This window comes from Diadema setosum, chromosome 21 (genome assembly GCF_964275005.1).
Source record: "Diadema setosum chromosome 21, eeDiaSeto1, whole genome shotgun sequence".
Classification (NCBI taxonomy): Eukaryota; Metazoa; Echinodermata; class Echinoidea; order Diadematoida; family Diadematidae; genus Diadema; species Diadema setosum.
The window spans coordinates 16589426-16610621 of NC_092705.1; the positions used below are offsets into that span (position 1 = coordinate 16589426).

Consider the following 21196-nt stretch of genomic DNA (forward strand, 5'->3'; position numbering starts at 1 on the left):
TTTTAACTTTTAGCGAGATACCATGAAAACACTTATCAAATAGTACAGAGCATACCATTTTAAGAGGAATTCAAAGTTGATTTGATGAAAATCGGGTTTGGAATGACTGAAACATCCAAAAACAAAGTAAAAAAAGTGATCATAATAAAGTGTGGGTCCCACACTTATTAGAATCGCTCTGTTTTGGATATCTCAGCCATTTCAAAACCAATTTTCATCAAATAAAAGTTGTATTCCTCATGGAATTACATGCTCTTTCATATTTCATAAGAGGTTTCTCATTATCTCACACACACACAAAAAAAAAAATGTTAGAAACCTGAAATTAGGTCTCAACCAAAACTATACGATCCCTTTAAATGCATGTTATATATTTTCATAGCAGAAATTATGATCCTCTGTGTCCCTGAGAAATGGGTGTTTTTCACAGGTCTGGGGAAAGTATTGTATTGATACATTCTTCTACAATGTGAAAACGAAAGCAACAAGGTGAAGGTGTCACCTTAACTATTGATATAAACAAGAGCACTGCACACTTAATGGTAACCTGAGCTTCTACTCAATTTCCAATCTGATGCCAGCACTTGGCTCAAGAGAACTATAGAAAAAATATTAAGAGAAATAGATAAGAAAACTGCTGCAAAATTAGCAAATGTTTATGAATTTACTAAAAAGGTACCAACATGATGGTACATGTTGCAATGTATCTTAAAGTCAAGCCAATCAAATATAAAATTAATCAGTATGGAAATACAACAGAGCAAATTAGACCTCATCATAATAACAATTCGACAAATTCACTAAACCTCAACAATTAAAATGAGTTTATATCATTGAAACAGTACAGAAACTAAGACATTACTGTAGTGTATAAAATATCCATTGAATTCTAACTTTAGGAAATAATTATTTGTTTCTTTTTCCTTTTTAGATATATATTCATATCATCCTCTAAAATGTTTATGACTGACTCATACAATAACTTGAATATGACCTCTACAAAAGATCAAAACCTTTTAACTTTCACTTTCAAATCATAAATCCAGATATGCGAACAACCTCTCACATATTGAATTTTAAACTTGTTTGCACAAATGAAAAAAGTTACCAGTATTTCAAGGACAGGAATGCAGTCTATCATAACCAAATTTTGTCATGGAAACTGCAACCCACTTGAGATCACATCACACAAAGTAAATAAACAAATATGACACTTTAAATATGTACTTGTATACTTTCATTCATGCTATCTTAAGTACGCACTTTTGAATATACAGTGTATGTAAGACTATGTTTATAGTGTTTATATTCTTTGCCATAATTACGGTTACAATCACACTTTGGCATAAAATTTTTGTTTTCCATTTCTACAGAAATACTGGAATGCTATGACAAGGAATGGATCACTATCCGATGAGGAAAGGGGAGCGAACTGGAAATAATGGATGCAAATCTGAGGCAATGCTTTTGCAGAGCAAAGAAGCAGACATGTTCTTGTCTCTTTTCTCCTTCTGGGTTCAATATTTAAATCTTTAAGTGCAGCACATTAATGGTTATTGGTCCACTCCAAAAGAATCCTGTAAAATGAAATGCTATATCATATCCCATCATTTTCTAGGTATTTGCATCTTTGTAATTACCCTAATATCAGGGTGGTCCACAAGGGTTTTTTGCATGTCGCTGCGACATGCTAAAGTTTTTGCACGACATCCTTCAAAACGTGTGACATTCCCCTCATGAACACGAGACACATTAGCACTCTTTATTTTTTTCTTCTTCTTCACCCCATCACATACTCACTGAACACAACCAGGTGGTCACTTTCAGTCATGAAATTCTCCGGACAACCCCCCCCCCCCCCTTATTCCAGGACTATGATTAAAAAAAAAAAAACACGCTTAATAGGGCGGGTGGCATTGGATGTTGAAATATGGCATATTCTGGACAGCAGAATGAGTTATTAAAAACAGCAGGGCTGCCAACATTGGAAACTAGTTGAGAGTGAGACTCCCATAGACCAATGCTATAATTTCGGAGTCAAAATGAGTGAGATCAATAGAAATGCATGCAAATGAAATAAGGAGTGAGAAAGGACCAAAATGAGTGAGTCTCACTCTCAATGAGTGAGAGTTGGCAGCCCTGAAACAGTCAGTGTACTGTATTGTAGTACAAGTTCAAGATGTCTTTGTCATTTTTCATAGCATCCCCATTGAGGAGTATATCATATTAAAAATATATTCAAAAGGTCTTACATGTAGGAGTAAGGACGATACATTAACATTTCAAGAACAATTTAAAATCTTATGTCATAATCAAACATAATAATTTTTCAAATACATTAATGATTTTTATCCTGGCATGGCAGAGTGATCATGGTGATCAAAGTGTTCAAAATAAGGCTAAGACAGCACCAGAGAGCATCTAGAACCCTAGAGCTGGACCCTGGCTGCAAGGGGCTTCGCGGTCGTGATTTGCGCTTTGCGCAAACATACTTTCACGCGCAAGATCACTTTTTTCCCCTGCAACATGCTAAAATTTCAAATTGTGGACCACCCTGCTAATATACAGTTTTGAATTTCTGTTGAACATCTCAACCAGCTTCATGATGTTCATATTGAATAATGCATGTCAAATTTAAACAGTTTATTTAAGACAAAAAAACACATGCATTTTGAATGCAAGGTGGCAGGTGCTAAAAGAGCAAAAGTCACAATGTAGTTGCCAAGGCCCTATTCCATAAACAGACACCGTCATAAAATACAGTGTCCACCTGTATTTTCACGCAAATGTCCTTTAAAAGAGTTTTACTTGAGCCAGGTGCGATTCCAGACTACCAAAAAGAAAAAAAGGCAGACATAATCAGAAATAAACATAAACAGGATATCAACTCGTTAATCACTATTGCCCATATGTATATCAATTCACTCATTTTTTTTTTTCATAACTCTGTCTCAAAGTTTGACTTGAAATCAAATTGTCATTTCTACAAAAATTATTTTTTTTTTTCACTGTGAAGAAATTGGGACACAGTAAACAACACTTCAACCACAACACTACAATCCCAAAAAGAAATCTTAGCATTTTATTAATTTTAACTCTGGTACTGTGCACAGGATCACTAGTGTTTGTTTATTCCATTTGTGTGGTTGTGTGTGAGTTGGTACATGTGTTCATAAAAGAGGATTTATGACTTACACTGTTATCAAAGCCTGGATCAGAGAAATACTACCTCCCAGACCTTCCAACCTTTCTGACCAAAATGTGTGCGTATGTTGGTATGTCTATTTGTACATAAGTATGCACGTGTATATATCATCTAAAATTTACAAATGAATATTGTATACTTATAAAAACTCCAGAACATAGCAAACTAAAATGAGAGAAATTTGAATATCCATTATGCATGTATATGCATATATATGTGCATGTGTTGTGTCTTTATCACACTATGTATCTTTAGGTGATGTACCCTGTGAGGTGAAATATTTTACAGCTTGTCTATCTGTTTTTCCTCTATACCAGGGTGCTACATAACTTCTTTTTTTTTCCTAACACTTTTTTTCCTAACAGTCGGGTGAGCAGATTTTAGAATTGCTGCAGAACACTTGCCTAAACATGAATTTTACTCGACCGATATGAAAGTATAGAAACTTAAGAAAATAACAGAGAAAATAACTTGTTAGTCAAGGGCTCGATAAAACACTATCATGTGAATAAACAGCACACATTGAGTCACTGGGGCTTCTTAATGCAATGTATTGGAAAGTTGCTGATATGAAATTAAAGCATGTTGTATTACTACACAGGCATTATCTTTGGGGTTCAGCATGGTTGCCTTTGTGAGTTTGAAAAAAAGGTGGCTTCAAAACTTTTTTTCTTTGGGCAAGCCTTTTTTTCTCATTGTTCCAAAACACTTGCCCAACTCTGATTTTCACTTTCCCCAAGCAATAGGGCAAGCGCTTATGTAGCACCTTGTCTATACAAGGAACCAGTATCTTTCCTCAATATGAGAAAGTAATGAACAGACATACAGCTAGTCCTGAGATATGTCTCCTACAATGATCCCAAATGGGAACAACACACAAAAGTGCAGATACACTATACATCTCCATCTCATAACACAAAGTTACTTCAAATGTAATTTCATCCCCCCCCCCCCCCCAAAAAAAAAAAGACCAACAACACAAAAATTATAAAAAGAGATATTATCCACACAGCACTTCCTCCCTCATCAGCTAGAAAATTCCTGGAAATATTAAGCAAAAGAAAATAATTGCATTTCCCCCATTCTACATGACATGAAAGATGATATCATCTGCTAATATCGTGTCAAGTAAGGTTTGGCCAAAAAACTACCAGATAATCAGACTTTCAACTATCATCTATCTGACCACATACTTTGTGAACACAAAAAGTGTGATCCTTTGAGTCCCGTGCACATAAAATCTGCCTTGCTTCATTAGAACAAGCCTTGTCTCCAATAGATGTTTGCAATCTCATGCAAACTTTGCTGATCCACATCACAAGAATATAAAGAAATGCATATCATCTCATATTCAAATTTTCCTCCGTCTTGCCTTTTGCTTCTAAAACCATCCTATTCTCTTCCCTTCGTCTTTTTCAAATCTCTGTGAGGCATTAAATAAAATGTGTCTTTGGTTCTTTTCTTAAGAAAAGCTATGTCTGAAATTTTCTGGCAAGAAAAAACCACAAGAAAAAAAAAGAAAAGATAAGGAGCAAAGGAGTAGGCCTGCTCACTTTGCTGTCACTGAGCACTATTTATTCATCTTTATCATTTCTCTTCAGAGTGAAAGTAGATTCTTCAAGTTAAAGAGAATGCATTGGGTGTTTGCACATTGTGAAAAGAAGAGTTGAGACACTTTAATTGGAAACAGTCATCATGCCTTTATCAGTCTCATCTTTGTTCTTCATGTCCTTGTGCACACAGTCTAGTCACTGACCGTGTACTCAATGAGGTATATTTTATTTTCCTTCAGTTAAAATGATAGCTGGAGGATATGAAGACCTCCTCTTTTCATATAAAAAAAAATGTAATCTTTATCCTTTTTTCCCCTTCTCTAACTATGATGCAGTAAATCACTGTTAAAACTTTCACTCTTTGATAATACTACACTGACCCTAATCCTGGCATCTCAAGGATATTTTTAGTACCAGGCAAAACAAGCTCTCATACTTCAAATTCTTTGTGAGGTGCCCTAAAAGGCAAATAATTACTGTAGTATGAGCTTAGAGAACCATCAGAATACTGGTTGTTGTATTTTTGTGCTCAGCTATGTAAACAGGGTATATCGATATACTGTTATATTTTGTTGTTCTACATTTTGCCTTTGGTTGTTTTTCTCTCCTCAGCCATTGGTCTACACTACCAAAGTGTTAGTTTAAAAAATCAACATCATATAGTTTGTACACTGTGATCACTGTGATAAATCAAGCGCATTCATTATTTACCACATTCTCGTAACGATACAAAACTATTCTTTATGATTATGTGAATTCTGATTTGCATTTCATAAACATTAATGAACATCAATGTTTTCTTCACCATTTATCATTTTTCCCATATAAAGGAGAAATTGGAATTTTTTAGAATGAGATTTGTAACTGATGCAAATTCTTACTGCTCTGTTTATAGCTCCTGAAATTCAGTACCAGCTAAGAAACACAATCAGAGATCTCTCAGCAATATTCCTCACCAATGAAAATCATTTCACTCGGTAGTGCTTTGTTATTCCTCGGCTTTGGAAAGTTGGTGAAGATGTGCAGTCAGCAAAATGTTACCAGCAAACGTATTCAACTTTACGAATGTAAACTCCATCCATTGATATGCCTTCACTGTGAAGTGAATATACCGTATGAAACATAAATCCCTCCTTTGTAGAGAGAATATATCCAAAGAAGTGAGGTGTTGTAATTACTACATGTAGAATAGCAAAAGGGTGCCAACAATGTACAAGGTTGGTAGAATCCACTCCTTGTTGCTTTTCAAGTGTAGACCACGAGAACCCTTGTCAGCCTGAAACTCTCCACCACTACTAAACAATGAGAATCTTGTGCAATGCACCCTGCTTGGAATCCTCTAGGGTCAAATGTGCGGGATGCCCAAGTCATTATATCATAATGTACAGCGTTCCTTTATTCCATATCACATCATCTCATACCCGGTATTGTGCAGACAGGCAGCTATACCTGCCCTGTTGACTGTTCAGCCTTAGCAGTCTTCCTCTTCCCAATCTTCACTCTTTCACTTGTCCTTCTTGACGACCTCACCGTTCCAGCTTTCCGAGTCGGTGTGAATCAGCGACTTGACGATGTACGTGTAGACCTTTACGTGGAGCGGGAAGAGGGCGTGCTGGTGGAAGAAGGCGCAGACACGGTAGAAGGGTCCGTGGAACGGGTCACTGACCGCCGGGCACACCATGTTGTTCAGGTTGGTCTGCGTCAACTGTTTCGGAATGTGCAAACGAAGGAAGACATAATAAAAAGAACTTTGTGAATCTTCAGGACTCGATAGCATATTTCAAATACTGCTAAGCTTCCCAACCAGCATGCAAGCATTTTGCAAATATTTGCTTAAAACTTTGTGTTGGCATTTTCTTCAGTACACTTAGTGGGAGCATTATCTGATGGCTTTGACAGTGAACTGTATTTCTGGCTATCATATGGTTAGATTTCCCTCTCTATGTATTTCTTAAAACTTGACTATGACAATTGCTTACAAACATTTTCTGGCATCCTCTGGAAGAAGACAAACTGTGATAAAAGCTACCAATAACATTGATGAATCGCAATTTACAGTGTGGTGAGGTGTGATAACATTTCTCAGAGGCGACATTGAGATGAAAAATTATTTTCTCTCTGGTTTCCATGAAGACTAACTTTATTACTACTTTACATTCTCACTTCAGTGCCGATTGTGCATTAGCATAACATGGCCTTTATCAAGCAAATTTCCGCTATGAAATATAATATAAAAATTATACTCTGAAACAAATGCTGCAACTGGCACTTTTGCACACGCTTGGCATATTTTGCTTTTATTCTTGTGGTTATATCTTATTTACATGATGATTCCATAACCACTGCAAATATTATCAGTTTGATATTTCAATTACACTTTGATTTAATGTATGATTTGTTCCCTTGTATTTCTTCTGTGTTTTCCATACAGTCCTCAAAAGGGGGGGGGGGCAGCAATAAATTGAATGCAATAAATTGAATGGTCAGCCGTAAAATCACAAGGTTGCTACCTGGACTGCCTCTTCCACTTTGAGACAAGTGTAAGTACAGGGATAAGCACTCAACACAGAGAACATGTGATGTAATTTTCAGAGTAAAACACACTCCATCGTTGACAAGGCGAGTAATAAAATGAGATGTACAATTGTAACAACTGCCTCATATCGAGCTCCAACACCAATGTTAATATCAAAGCAAGTTATATTCCAATCATATTTACTAATCCCCAAGTGTTATCTTCACACCACAGCAAAGTAGCACAGGAACTGCACAACGAAAAAAACAATTTCAAGTTCAGGATCATTACTGGAGCTAGTGTTGAGATTGCACTAACACCAGCACTAGCACCAACTTGAAACACCCAATGTATGAAGGGATGTGAGTGTGTTTCAAATCTTGGAATTACGAATAGGAAGTGACCCCGTGGAACGATAGGAGTAACAGCTGGATGGTCACATGACGTTTTAAGTGTTGTAACAGTGGCCATAGAAATTAGAAACACACCTTCCACATGATTGCCACTGACCTTTGATATAAAGTCTACCCAAAGGGTTGAACGCAAACACTTATGGAGTCTAATGGTTAATCATTGTAGTCCATAATGACCATGGCATCAGGGCTGCTTCCAAGACAGGAAACCATAATGCCATCTAGAGTAAATATGGAGGTAATGTGAGCATTTAATGATGTTTCAGTTCAAGCAAACCTCTGCCACTTGATATGGATATAATGGTCCCACAAATTGATTTGATGGGTGAGAGCAACTATCAGCAATGTTAAACAGGAAGCTTGCTTGGTTCCTCAAAAGGAAAAGTATGAATACATGTAATGTATCTAAAGGGCGAATCCTGGTATTCTGGAAGGAGGGGGTCAAAATAAAAAAAATAAATAAAAGGGGGCTGCACACGCCCGCTTTCATTTTTCTTCTTTTAACATAAAAATAAAGGAGGGCGTGTGTCAAGTGCGCCCCCTCCTTGATCCGCCACTGTATTTGTTGGATGACTGATTAACATGACTTGGCATGTTAAAGGTTATGGGGGGGGGGGGGTGAGGGGGGCACACTCACGACTCCAATGATCTGTAGGACAACGACGTGGTAGAGGAAGAGGAAGCCTAGGGTGAAAGTGCACCAGGAGAAGTCCCACATTCCCTCCGTCTTGTACACACCTGAGCAAGGATTGAGAAGGAAAACAAGCCATCTGTGAATGGATTTAACAACAATCCTTCTAGGACTGCAAAGAGGTTCATCATTACCTGGTACCATCTATCATGCACTTGACATCTGGAAGTGATGTTTTCTTGATATCAGGGCTGCCAACATTTACACATTAAACTCAAGGAGGTTCCAAAGGGCACATACACAATGTGTTTCACGCCCCACAGCAGATAAAATATTAGATTCCCAAACCAGGGAGGCTTTGTATCCTAATCTTAAAGGACAAAAAGAGAGTTTCAAATTTTCAGAGAACTTCCAGTAGAATCAAGGATATTTGGCAGCTCTGTCTGATCATGCATTGATGGACACATGATTTCATTTCTTTCTTTCTATTCATTCCTTTATTCAAGATGATGGTCTGGTTGGTATGTTTTCAAATAACAGGGTTGAAATATACAATGGAGCCCTGCTTCATTGTTGCATTTGCTTCACGTACAGATATTAGTGCAATGATTTTCATAGCCACAGCAAGGACTTAACTATTCAAACCTGAGGTTTTTGCCCCTACACAGTATAAATTACTACAATGATATAGATGGGACAAGGTATTTTTTCAATATATCTGTTTAATAGTTAATAAGAATACATCAAGTGTTTAAAGGGATCGTATAGTTTTGGTTGAGACCTAATTTGAGGTTTCTAACATTTTTTTGTGAGATAATGAGAAACCTCCTATGAAATATGAAAGAGCATGTAATTTTATGAGGAATTCAACATTTATTTGACGAAATTTGGTTTTGAAATGGCTGAGATATCCAAAAAAGAGCAATTCTAATAAAGTGTGGGACCAACACTTTATTACGATTGCTTTGTTTTACTTTGCTTTTGGATGTTTCAGTCATTCCAAACCTGATTTTCATCAAATAAACTTTGAATTCCTCTTAAAATGGTATGCTCTGTACTATATCATATGTGTTTTCTTGGTATCTCGCTAATAGTTAAAAGCCCAACTCTCATCTCCACCAATACTGTACCATCCCTTAAAAAAAAAAAAAAAAAAAAAAAAAAAAATTGTACTTTTGTTATGACATATCTTTTACTACTAATCACTAGTACACCAAGATTCCAGTATGTACACTGTAAATGCCACATAATAGCAATCATATGGTTATTTTTCAGAAATTGCACAACTGATATCACCAAAATTACTAACATGAAAAATGTTGCCTCTGACAGCACAAATGAAATGTATCATCTCCAAGATTGCATTTTGTAAACTTTGCTTCCTCAAAGGGAGCAACATGCTTTTCTAATTCTTTCACTGTACACCCCTTATATCGCAAAATGAACCACCTGAGATACTAGATACTTTCTCACAAGTCCAAATATGCCAAATATTATGCCCATGAAATATGGCATGAACAGCATTATTTACGATAAAGAGAAAAATAATTGCATTTCTATATGCTTTTTTGCGAGGGAAATGAAAGGAAATACAAGACATGTTTGTTATGCAAATACAAATACCTTTGCAAAGAAATCAGACAGCATTTAGTGAAGCTCTGAATTATTAAGATTTCAAAGGAATTTTTCAAAGAAATAATAAAGGAAATACAAAACATAATGCAATGTACAAGTTGTAAGTTGATGTTTGATGTCACTGAGTGCAAATTCCTATGAAAAGAAATCATACAGCATTTAGGGATGCACTATGGATTAAAGATTTCAAGCAATCACAAGCTCTACTGACCTCCAAGGCTCATGAGGTATGGCGGAATGACGACGTAAATGAGAAGGTGTTGAATCCAATATAATTCTGGCTCGAATGGTAGCTGTTGGAGAGAAAAAGACAGGGAAACTTTGTCAGAACTTGAACCCCCTTTGATTTATAATAAATCACTTCAGGCAATTACACTGTACCATCATATTTCTCCTGCTCACCTGGACTGACATTTGGGCAAGAGCCCCATACTTCAGACAGGCATATGCCTATGGTATTCATATTACTTGCTCAAGAGTGAGTTTTATACCACAAATGCATAAATTTTCGCGGTACATTGATTTTTTGCGTATTTTGCCCCACAGTACTTCCGGCGAGTGCGAGTTCTAAAACCCGCAAAAATATCTTCACAACTTTCTCTGCACACTTTGAATAAATTGACATTTGCGCAATGCAAATTCAAGAACCTGCGAACAAGTTTTTGAGCTGCTCAGTGGGGTAAATTGATCACGCGAAAATATTGTTGTTTACAGTACGTAGTCCCAGGGAAGGAGGCTTTGCGAGTTTGTAGCATACTGCAACATCTGCAATCTGAAAATCTTGCAGTAGTTACCATAATTGTCATGATCATCATCATAATCATCACCATCATGATTGTTACCTCCACCAAGGAAGGAAGGAAGTTATGTTTTCATCGGTGTTGGTTTGTTTGTTTGCTTGTCTGTGTGCATAATAACTGAAAAAGTTGAGAACAGATTTGGAAGAAACTTACAGAAAGGTTGAGAGTAACACATGGAACAGATTTTTTTTTTTTTTTTTTTTTTTTTTTTTTTTTTTTTTTTTTTTTTTGTAGAGATCCTGTACTTTTTATGGATTTTATGAAGGATTTCCAATATTTTGGCAGGTAGGGCCAATGAACCTGGGAGTTCAAGCTGCGCATCTTTGAGGTTTTCATATGCGCACTAAAATGCGAGCTCTAGTTTCTGCTAAGGTGAGGTGTGCCGCACAGCTGGAAGTTGATGACATAACTAAAGGCTTCTGCATTGGGAAATAGGGTGACTTTCAGCATGCATACGAGTTGTATGGGTGGAAATCACTGATCTCTATGGAAGAACAAGATCAGTGATGGGAATGAGCTGCTTTGCAGAGGTCTGCTCTCTCAGAGTGTTTCTCTAGTTATCATACTGTTCTCAGTTATTTGGCCATTATGTACATCGCATACAAAATTGCAATATACTGTAACATACTCGTACAGGCATAGTACATAATTGCATGGCAGCTCCTGGGTAGGAAACAATCAACCATGTCACTGTGTGAGCCTTTCAGGCATTGCCATGGCAACTGGCATTATCAGAGCAAGTTCATAGCTGCATCTCTCTTTATGAGGTCGGGTCTAGGTCATGAAATGTTAAACGTGTGTTATTTCTTGTATCAGCGCAAACCAGTCAGCCAACCAAAGTAAAGACCCATTTAATACAACAAAACCCAACACATTTAAATCTCATCCAATGCCATGCTCTCAAAGACACAAGACAGATGAACATAATGAATGGTCCTTGAGACAGTGTACCTGTAGGCCTACATAACATGGTGTCTTGCTTCACCTCTGCAGGAAACTGTTGTTTGTTTTTTATAACAATTCTGTCTGGCCATGTGATGACAGTGCTAGACAATACAAAATGAAAATACACGTACGCAGTTCTCATCAGTGTTCACTCAGGCTACAATGGAATAATTTCTCTTCAAATGCTATTTCATTTGCCACATACTGTAAAAGTGGATATTTTTGCATGATTAATTTTTTACACTCGGCCAGGTAAGAAGAGTTTCGTGTGTTTTTAATTCCACGCAATCAAGACATCAACTATACTAGAACATATGGCAAGCAAAAATATTAGCGTGCTTTTCGCGTGCAAAAATTTCAACACCACGAAAATTTCCACTTTTACAGTACCGGTACTGTAAAACGAGGAATGCTCACGTGCATTTTCATGCCACGAATGTATGTATTGTGTTTTACAGTATACTGTACATCCGCAGGGCTTTGGACTGTCACCTACAAATGTGCCACTGATAAGAATGAAATCCAAGTACTGTATATTATGTGGATCAAGAAAATGCAGTGTACACGAAGTAGGTAAATAAGCCTAGTTTAAGGAAAATTTGTCAATCTATAGAAAAGTAATGAATTGAATTTTCAAGTTTTGATGCCACCATCACTGGATGAGAAGATCATTAGAGTTGTGATGTCACTGCAGGACAATGATAGAAAGAAAATATAAAGAGAATTAAAAAAATGTCATCAGCGATGAAAAGTACAGTTTCTTTCATCTTGTTAATGACCTTCATAGTATGTAAAGGGATCATTCCCCCTGCTCTGTGAAAGAGGTATATCAAATGCTCTTTCATGATGCTAGAAAAGTGAAAACACAATAATTATTCTTTTAAATACATGTATTTCATTTTTAATACATGTATGTCATCCATGCCTGACATTGGAAAATGCTGTAGTCTTCTCATCCAGTAATCTTGGAACAGAGGCTAAACAATTCATAACATTTTAATAGATTGTCTGATTTTCCTCAAAATTTGCTGATGTGTTCTTAGTATTGCTGCATTACAACAATCCATATATATGTAATAGTACACTGTAAATTTGGGCTTCACTCGCCTTTATAAAAGCTCCAGACGATATGAGACCATTAGTGCTTCCAATTCTGGGTTCAAAGCAGACACTTCTGAGAGATTTATTGCTGACATTACATGCCCAGGTTCTGTTCCTTACACATGATTAATGATGCTATTATCACCATTTGTCATGAGAGTCGATACTTCATTACAATATGAGAGAGATACAGTATGTCGGATGATATCATGCTGTTTAGATACATAGTGAATGTATTCATAATCCATAGCACATGGGATCCTCTTTCACATCCAATTAATCTCATTGCTAATGAAGGGCCATTGTTCATGTTAGCAACCCATGTTTAGGTTTTGAACCTTTTATCCTTCGCACAAGACAGGATGGCCTTTTCATGGATCACGTACAAATTTTAAGTGTGTTAATTTATGTTTTCTATGGCATGTCTGCAATATCACACACATACCACGAACACCCAATTTGTATGCAAATGAGCTTTAATAGGCTTGACAAAAGACATCTGCTGTGACACCCATGGTTGTGCTTCAAATATTCATTATTCTTCCAAATGCTTGCAAATTAAGTACCATTAAAGGGGACCTCCGAATGATTTTCAGACTTTTACATTTGAACAACTATATTAAAAATTAGTTAAATTGAATACCGAGTTTCAGGATTTATAGCTACAGGGATGAGGAATGAGAATGTTTTCAAAATTTATAACAAATTGCAGTGAACAAGGATGATGACATGGCAGCCTCATCATAAGAATGCATGAGTTGGGGCTCAAGGAAGCAGAACGAAATAATAAGGCATGCATGCACTTCGTGTACATACATGTACAATGTAGATTCTTCACAGGTGAATGTGTTGAGCAGGCAGTATTGTAATGGAATTACACTAACTACATGTCTGAAATATGTGAGGCTCTGATGTCATCAACAGTGTAATTTGTTTAAGATTTTCAGTTTATTGGTTTCTCTGCTCAAGGACATCAACAAATTCTACGAATCTATACATGGAGCTGTTGATTTATGTACTACATGATGTGAAATTATGAAAATTGTCTGGAATGCCCCTTTAAAGACTATTCAGCCTCATGTCTACTGCTCATCAATTAAAGAATGAATATAGAGTTGTACCTATGGACTTAAATAAAAATTGTCACTGATCGATCCTTATTTACTAATGTACAAAGCAAAGTATGGACATTGTATATTATATTCACTGGTGTACAAATATAGTGTAATGTGATGGGAATATAAGAGCACACTTGTACCATAAAGATGGATACACATCATGTATACTAAAATGGCCTTAAATTATTAATGCAAGCATTTCCCAGTCTTTTAGAAATGGAGACTTACATTGTATCTCAATGAAAGATAGGCATAAACATGATTGGGCAACAGCATGAGGATCATTCTTTTAATTGTTCTTGCAAATTTTTTCTCTTCTTTTTTTTTTTGGGGGGGGGGGAGGGGGGTGGTGGTTGGGCATACAATATTTGAGCACATACATGTACTTCAATACCACATTGTACAATAAAAAAAAAAGCACTTCACAAGCACCAAGTGTTTTGAATGCATCACAGTATAAACACTATAGGCCTACTAGAGCCTATAGCATTCTGTTGAACTTGAAATTAAGCAAGGCCTATGAGGGACATGTTACACTCAGCCTATAAAATACACAGACTTCTCAGACACCATGCTACAATTAAACCATCCCTCTCCACTTTCAGCCAGGAATGCAACAAAATAAACAGAGAACTTTTCAATCATTTCATATATCATTTCAACAGTCTCTACATTTAATTATTGTCTCTATGACACCAATGCATGTTGAAAAAAAAAAAACAAGAGTCAAATTCATTCATGGCTACCATGAAAAAGGCTGATCTGGAAGGTTACCTTAACGCCTATTTAGAGTAAAGCATCATATATTTTTCACTGTTTGTGAACTGTGTCACGGGGGGACTGACACAGAATTTTTAATTTGACTATTAATGAAGAGCTGCTTCAACTGAAAAAAAAAAAAAAATGACATGCCCCAGCATTTGAACTGCACATGTTCATATGCAAGGAAGACCTCTACATTCTTACCATTCTTGTGACTGGGGAAGAGTCTAGGTAAAAACACCTCTCTAGCAGTTGACAAGCAGAATTCTATTCTCCTCATTGATGTTCTATTGATTAGCATTCTATTTTTGACTTGTAATACTTTCACTAAGTGCAGCGCACACAACAGATAATGCTCATTACACACACACATACACACACACACAAACACCAAACATCTCCTTGTTTGTACATCCACTATCTCACAAGTTGCCAGTATGTCTATTATTAGCACATGCAAAGCTAAGCACCAGCTGATGATATTTTAGGATACTGTAAACGCAGAAATTTTTGCAGTACATTTATTTTTGCATGATTGGCGCTATTTCGGACCAGCGCAAATTCTAAATTCCGTGAAAATTTCTTCACAATTTTATCTGTTCCTTTTGCATAGTACAATGTACAAAATGTAGGTTGATAATTGTGCAGCACAAATTCAAGAAACTGCAATTTTTGAGCCACCCAGTTCAAAAATTTAATCATACAAAAATACAATGTATTGACATTTACCCTTTTCAAAACTTCCATAGGAATTTTGATGTAAAGAAATGCTAGATGTGGTATTGCAGGTCACATATGGCTGTAGTAAACATCAATATTACTATTGCTATCATTCATTAGCAGCATACAGATTATATTCTTTACAATTTTAGCAATATGATAACATCCTTCCTGGCCTATTGGGAAGACACAGAGAATGTGTGACTGAAAAGACTCATACCAATATTTCAGTGAATTGAGGAAGTAAACTCATGGAAAACATCTCATTTAAAGGGTGTGTGTCATTTGCTTACAAGTTCTGCTTTAGGCACACTGACAAAAATAACACTGGACAGCATGTTAGTCCTATTCACAATGCAGATTGACTGGCAGGCTGTGTAATGCAGCACTGCTGTAAAACCAGAAACATTAGCTGCATGAAACTTTCGCAAATTGTCACTAGCATTTTATGTATTGTGAAAGAAAAAGCCTTTTGTATACATCTTAATGGGAATCTTGGTAATTCGCAAAATTTTCATGCACACTACAGAAAAATGTCTGGTTTTACAGTAAGCTATACACACTGTAGTGTATAAAGTCATAGAAACCACATACTGTGATTTGGTGCTGTTTATCTTTGTGTGTGTGTGTGTGTGTGTGTGTGTGTGTGTGTGTGTGTGTGTGTGTGTATGACATTTACTTGTCACATTTGGTGTATGTGCTTTTTTACAGGGAAAGGAAAACATTAATCTCTCATTTGTGGTCCTTGTCATTCATTAATCTACCTACCGGTATTGTTTCAAAAACAGATTGTTTAAAAGCCTCTTTAATATTGCTTTTAAAAATAATACGTCATAACCAATTCCTAACAATAGGCCTACAAACTAGGAGATTCCTAGTTCTTGTTCCTCTCTCATGTTGGTGGACTTATTCGATTTCCTTTAAATTTTGAGCAGATTTAATCAATCAAAATCAGTTCTTAGTAATCTTTCTCCAATATTCATAACATTATGTAGTAAAATTCAAAGGTTGCATACATGTGATAATGACACAACTTGTAATTTCAGCAGAAAAATTCTAAAAAGACTTGATCCGAGGATTACAAGAGTGATTCTAAAGTATGAGGCTAATTGTTTCTAATGAGAAGGCTTACGATAATCTGTACAGCAGTCAACAGCCACAACTAAGCAAAGATCTGTGATGGGCACTTACCACTCTTGTGTTGAGTACGGGCAAGACTATGGCAAGCAGAGGACAGCTGAGAGCAGAAATCTGCATTCTGAAGATGACTGTGACAAGCTTGCTGGGTGGCGCTGCTAGGAGGTAGATCTGGAAACAGATTTCGCCAACAATAGAAACTTCAATAACATACGGCAATAACTGCCAATATTCATGAAATGTTTTATGAGCGAAGGATGAACACAGCAAAAGAAACAATGCATATTGCTTGCAGACTCATGGTCCTATTAAGAAGGACAACAGTAATAAAAGACATCAATGTTGATCAAAGAACATTTGTTCTATGGACAGCAGTCTACATACATGTACCTCACTGAAATTTAATGGAATTTTGTTCTACCCTGATTCATAGTAATGCCATGCACACACTTGTACAACACCCAATCTATGGGACATAAATCATGACAGTTCCAGTGTACAGTACTATTTACTTTTAAGACAGTACTGCGACTTTTGTCAGCCGTAACTGTGGAGCTATCATGATAATGTTGTAATACATGGTTATGCATTGTGTCAGGTGCATCACTATGTTAGCGCATAAATTACATGTGTACTGAAGCCGGGCCCAGTTACAGCTGAATATATATATTAAAATAAAAGACAGCACCCAAACCAAGCAATTCTACATTGTATTTTCTGAAATGCTAACTTCTTTCATATTGTTGTCATTATAGTGGGCACCTCCCCCTCCTCCTCCCCACCCCCCCCCCCCCCCCAAAAAAAAGACTGTCTACAACACATAACAAAACTCCCTTGTTTGGAATATCACTGATACCATGACCTTCGATCACTGGGATTTAAAGGGACTGGTATAATGGACCTACCGTACATGTACGGTTCAACGGTTGTAGGTCCATGTTGGTATCAAGGGATTAAGAGGTACTGGTATGCTAAATGGATGCTTTTTGCAAAGTACATAAGTGAATAAATCTGTGTATCCAGATTTCCTGAGCAGTACTAAACACTAGAAATCTAATGGAGGAGAGCTACTAAAAAATCTTACACCCTAGCTCCCTGGATCTCAAAAAAAAAACAAACAAACAACAACAACAAACAAACAAAAACAAAAACAAAAATCCTACTTTGATACACAGATGGCGATGTGGTAGTGTGCGTGCTATGTGTAACCTTTGAAATGTGACTTGTTTACAAGTTTAGTGCCTGCAAGGAATACAATAGGTTTGGGTTCAGTTTATTTCCCCCTTTTTTTCACTTGTAACAAGGACTTCCTTTTTGCCTCCAGGAACTCACAAAAGTGAGAGATCCAATAGCAACTTGTACTGAGCCAATAAGAAATCAAGGGCATCTCTTTGTAATGCTACACAAGACCATCACAGACACCAGTTTTATCAAGACTCTTTGCCACAAAAACTTTTTACTCAAGAAAAAGCAATGTGACAAGAGGCTGCTTTTTCAAATGGACTCATTTGCCAAAGTCTCTGTTTAAAATCAATGGTGAAGTATTTGCCACCAGAACAACAGACAGATTGTTGATATTATGAAGGATAATTGCATAATATTGTGTAATCACTGGTACAATGTGGTTTTCTGTTCAACAGTCCAGTAGAATGAGTGCACTTGGTAAATTACATTTTTTTTTTTTTTTTTTTTTTTTTTTTTTTGTATTTACCTCTTTGGGAGTACATTGTAGGCTGTATAGAAAGAATGTACATGCATTGAGAAGATGTGTGTTGGGTAAGGAAATTATGAAATTACTGTGCTCCCACACCAGTTTAGTATACATGTAGTGCCTGCACAAATACTTTAACCAACACTTTTGATCAATATATGGTGTGTACATACTTCGTTTTAGTTGTCTGTATATATATATATACAAATATAGGATGGAGAATGTAAAAAATAAATAAGACTGCCTTGTGCCCAGTAAATAACACAACTTTTAGTGAGACATCTATTGGCCATTTGAAAGCATGTGTATGGGGAGGCCAGCAACTACGGTATATAACCTCCAGTCTATTGTCTTCTGAATATGACCGAAGTTGTTTGCACTTGGATAAAAATAGCAGTTACTTCACGATAACATTGAATATGCACAGAATGCAGCCACAGGAAATTCCATTAACTACAGGAAACTGAGTTGCAATGCAAAGGCCGATATTGACAATCTTTAGTTGAATCTACCAGAATGACTTTCAAAACATACAACATTTCCACCTGAGTTACTTGCACTCCTAGAATTCTACAAAATAAATGAAATATTAACAGTAAAAGAAATTCAAAACAAAAATATAAAGTACTGTTTCAGAAGAGTATAACGACAGATAACTCATAAACAGAACTTTCATCCAAATTGGACTTGTTAGAATGTCATGGACATGGTCATGTCTTAATACATGAAACACATAATCTTCATTAAATTCCCTGTTTTTAAGGAGGTAACAATGAAAACCAAAATTATAACTTTCAGATCACATTATTTGTAAACAAAACAGAGAAATGGTGACTTTTATGGGTTAAAGAGCTGAAGTTGTTAAATCAACCCTCAAAAACATGACTTCTAGAATATTTTGCAAACAATCCAACTGGAGGATTGAAAACTTGGCCCCGTTTTATCAAAAGATGAATCAATTATAAATTTCTTTAACACACAGGGTGTCATAGACTTATGATAGAAATCAAATAATCAATTATAACTCTTCACAAAACAGGGCCCTGGTGACATAAAGTCTGCTTCATGATAAGTACTGTAAAAGTGGAAATTTTCGCACAATTCGCGCAACCAGAAAATAGCGCGAAAATAAAAGCATGCAAATATTTTTACACAGCTTGCCATACATGTATGTTCCAGTAGTTGATGTCTTGATTCCATGGAATTAAAAACATGCGAAACTTATCTTACCTGGCCAAGCGCAAAAAATTAGTCGCGCGAAAATATCCACTATCACAGTATTAAAATATTTGCCTGGAGAAGTGGTTGTAACTGACATCACTGCATGAGTGAAAACATTTCATTTCATAAACTTTCTAATATTTCATGTGTGATTTGTAATGAAACTGCTCTGTTTAATTGAATCACCAACCTCCACTTGCACATTTATCAAATTTACACCTAAATCCCAATGGACCGTCACCTACACGTGTATGGACATTATTACTGTACTACAGCTGTAGTATGTACAACAAAATATGTTAACTGAATGATGATATTCTTTACAGGGTACAGTATTAGGACACAAAAATCCAATTCAATAGCTGTCAAAACCTGAAGGTGACATTACGATGTACAGAATTCATGGTCCATGTCTGTAGAACACTGTAGTATTGTAGGAAAGGAGTTAAAAAACAATAATACATTAAATTATTAAATATTTAAGTGATTAATTGTTTGTGTAAATTATAGTATTTTGGATTATACAGTAGTTTATGTTTAGGTATATATGTAAAGCACTTAGAGAATTTCATTGATAAGCGCTATATAAATACTGAGTTATCATTATTATTATTATTAAAGAAAACCATGTCTGCAATACACTGTAGTATGATAGAAAAGAAGTTAAAAAAAAAAGAAAAGATAATAAATCAAAGAAAACCAACTAAAGAGTTACAAGTGCAAAGAAAACATCATTTAAATCAAGTTCATCAAGATCACATATTTGTGGTTTGGTGCTGTATCTTTGTATTATACATTTTTTTTTTTTACAATTCAATATTAGTGTTTCCTCACACTGAAAAAAAAATACCAAACACACAAACCTTGAGACCTTTGTTGTTCAATTCTTTTTCAGTTTTAAAATTCTGAACTGCTATCAAAGCTTGTTCCAGATACTCCCTCAAATTTGCAATTTTGCAGATTTCTGTCTGCTACTGTGTAGATTCAATGAACTTTAAAAACCAGTTTTGTGTAATCTTTCTCCAATGTAAATTGAGCAGTGAAATTCAGGTGTGCCAATTCAATAATGACAACATGATAAGTTCTGTTCAAGTAAAGTCCCCCCTGGACTTGATACGGGGACAATTACCTATGATGCTCACCTGTACAATTGTCAACATGTGACATGGGTTCAACAGAAAAATCACAGTTTTATTGGCAAGCTTGAATCCCACTTCAATTCCAAATGTCAGGCACAGGACCACCAGCAAAAAGCGCTTGCCGAAGCATTCCGCCTGGCTCTTGCTCTCCGCAGTGTAGTCCGGTACCCCCTTGAGCCATCGCCATGACAACCAGACCTCGAGGGAGCACAGCAGGACAAAGATGGCGCTCTCCACCACGCGCTGCCTGCGGGTGAGGAAGTCCACGCAATCTTGGCCACCATTTCCAGCGATAGTTGGGTCCACGCCCCCGTAGAGCCAGTCAAGAGATGTCAGGCTCCACATGACTACCGACTCAGTTGAGTTCATTTGTGTTCAGTTCGGTGAAGGACGGTTCAAAATGCTCCTCTCCTTTCAACATCACACTTCGATGCTCTTTTTGTGTAGATTGTATGCGACAATTATTGTCAGGGTAGCATTGTCGTGCTCAAGGAAGAGATGACAGGTTTACAGCAGATCAAAGAGATGTAATGTCAGCTGCTGTGTTTAAAATTCTGTGCCAATGTGAATCCATAATCATACATTATAGT

The 21196-nt window shown here is 36.4% G+C and overlaps 1 protein-coding gene across 1 annotated transcript; it reads right to left on the bottom strand.

The window, feature by feature from the left end:
• Positions 1-6184: 6184 nt before the first annotated feature.
• LOC140244536 (transmembrane protein 164-like) lies at positions 6185-20975 on the bottom strand. Its single transcript, XM_072324162.1, has 5 exons — positions 20610-20975; positions 16590-16706; positions 10164-10245; positions 8324-8424; positions 6185-6463 (listed from the first exon to the last, which is right to left on the bottom strand). The coding sequence occupies exons 1-5, from the start codon at positions 20973-20975 to the stop codon at positions 6263-6265; spliced, it is 867 nt and encodes a 288-aa protein (XP_072180263.1). The 3' UTR covers positions 6185-6262.
• Between the last annotated feature and the right edge of the window lie 221 nt (positions 20976-21196).

What these genes read in the sequence shown, in the direction of transcription:
- LOC140244536 (XM_072324162.1), bottom strand. Translation starts at nt 20,975, where the DNA reads ATGAACTCAACTGAGTCGGTAGTCATGTGGAGCCTGACATCTCTTGAC. An exon ending in ATACCTCATGAGCCTTGGAG is followed by an intron (nt 8,425 to 10,163) that starts GTCAGTAGAGCT and finishes ATCCTTGCTCAG; the next exon opens with GTGTGTACAAGACGGAGGGA. An exon ending in TCCTACAGATCATTGGAGTC is followed by an intron (nt 6,464 to 8,323) that starts GTGAGTGTGCCC and finishes ATTCCGAAACAG; the next exon opens with TTGACGCAGACCAACCTGAA.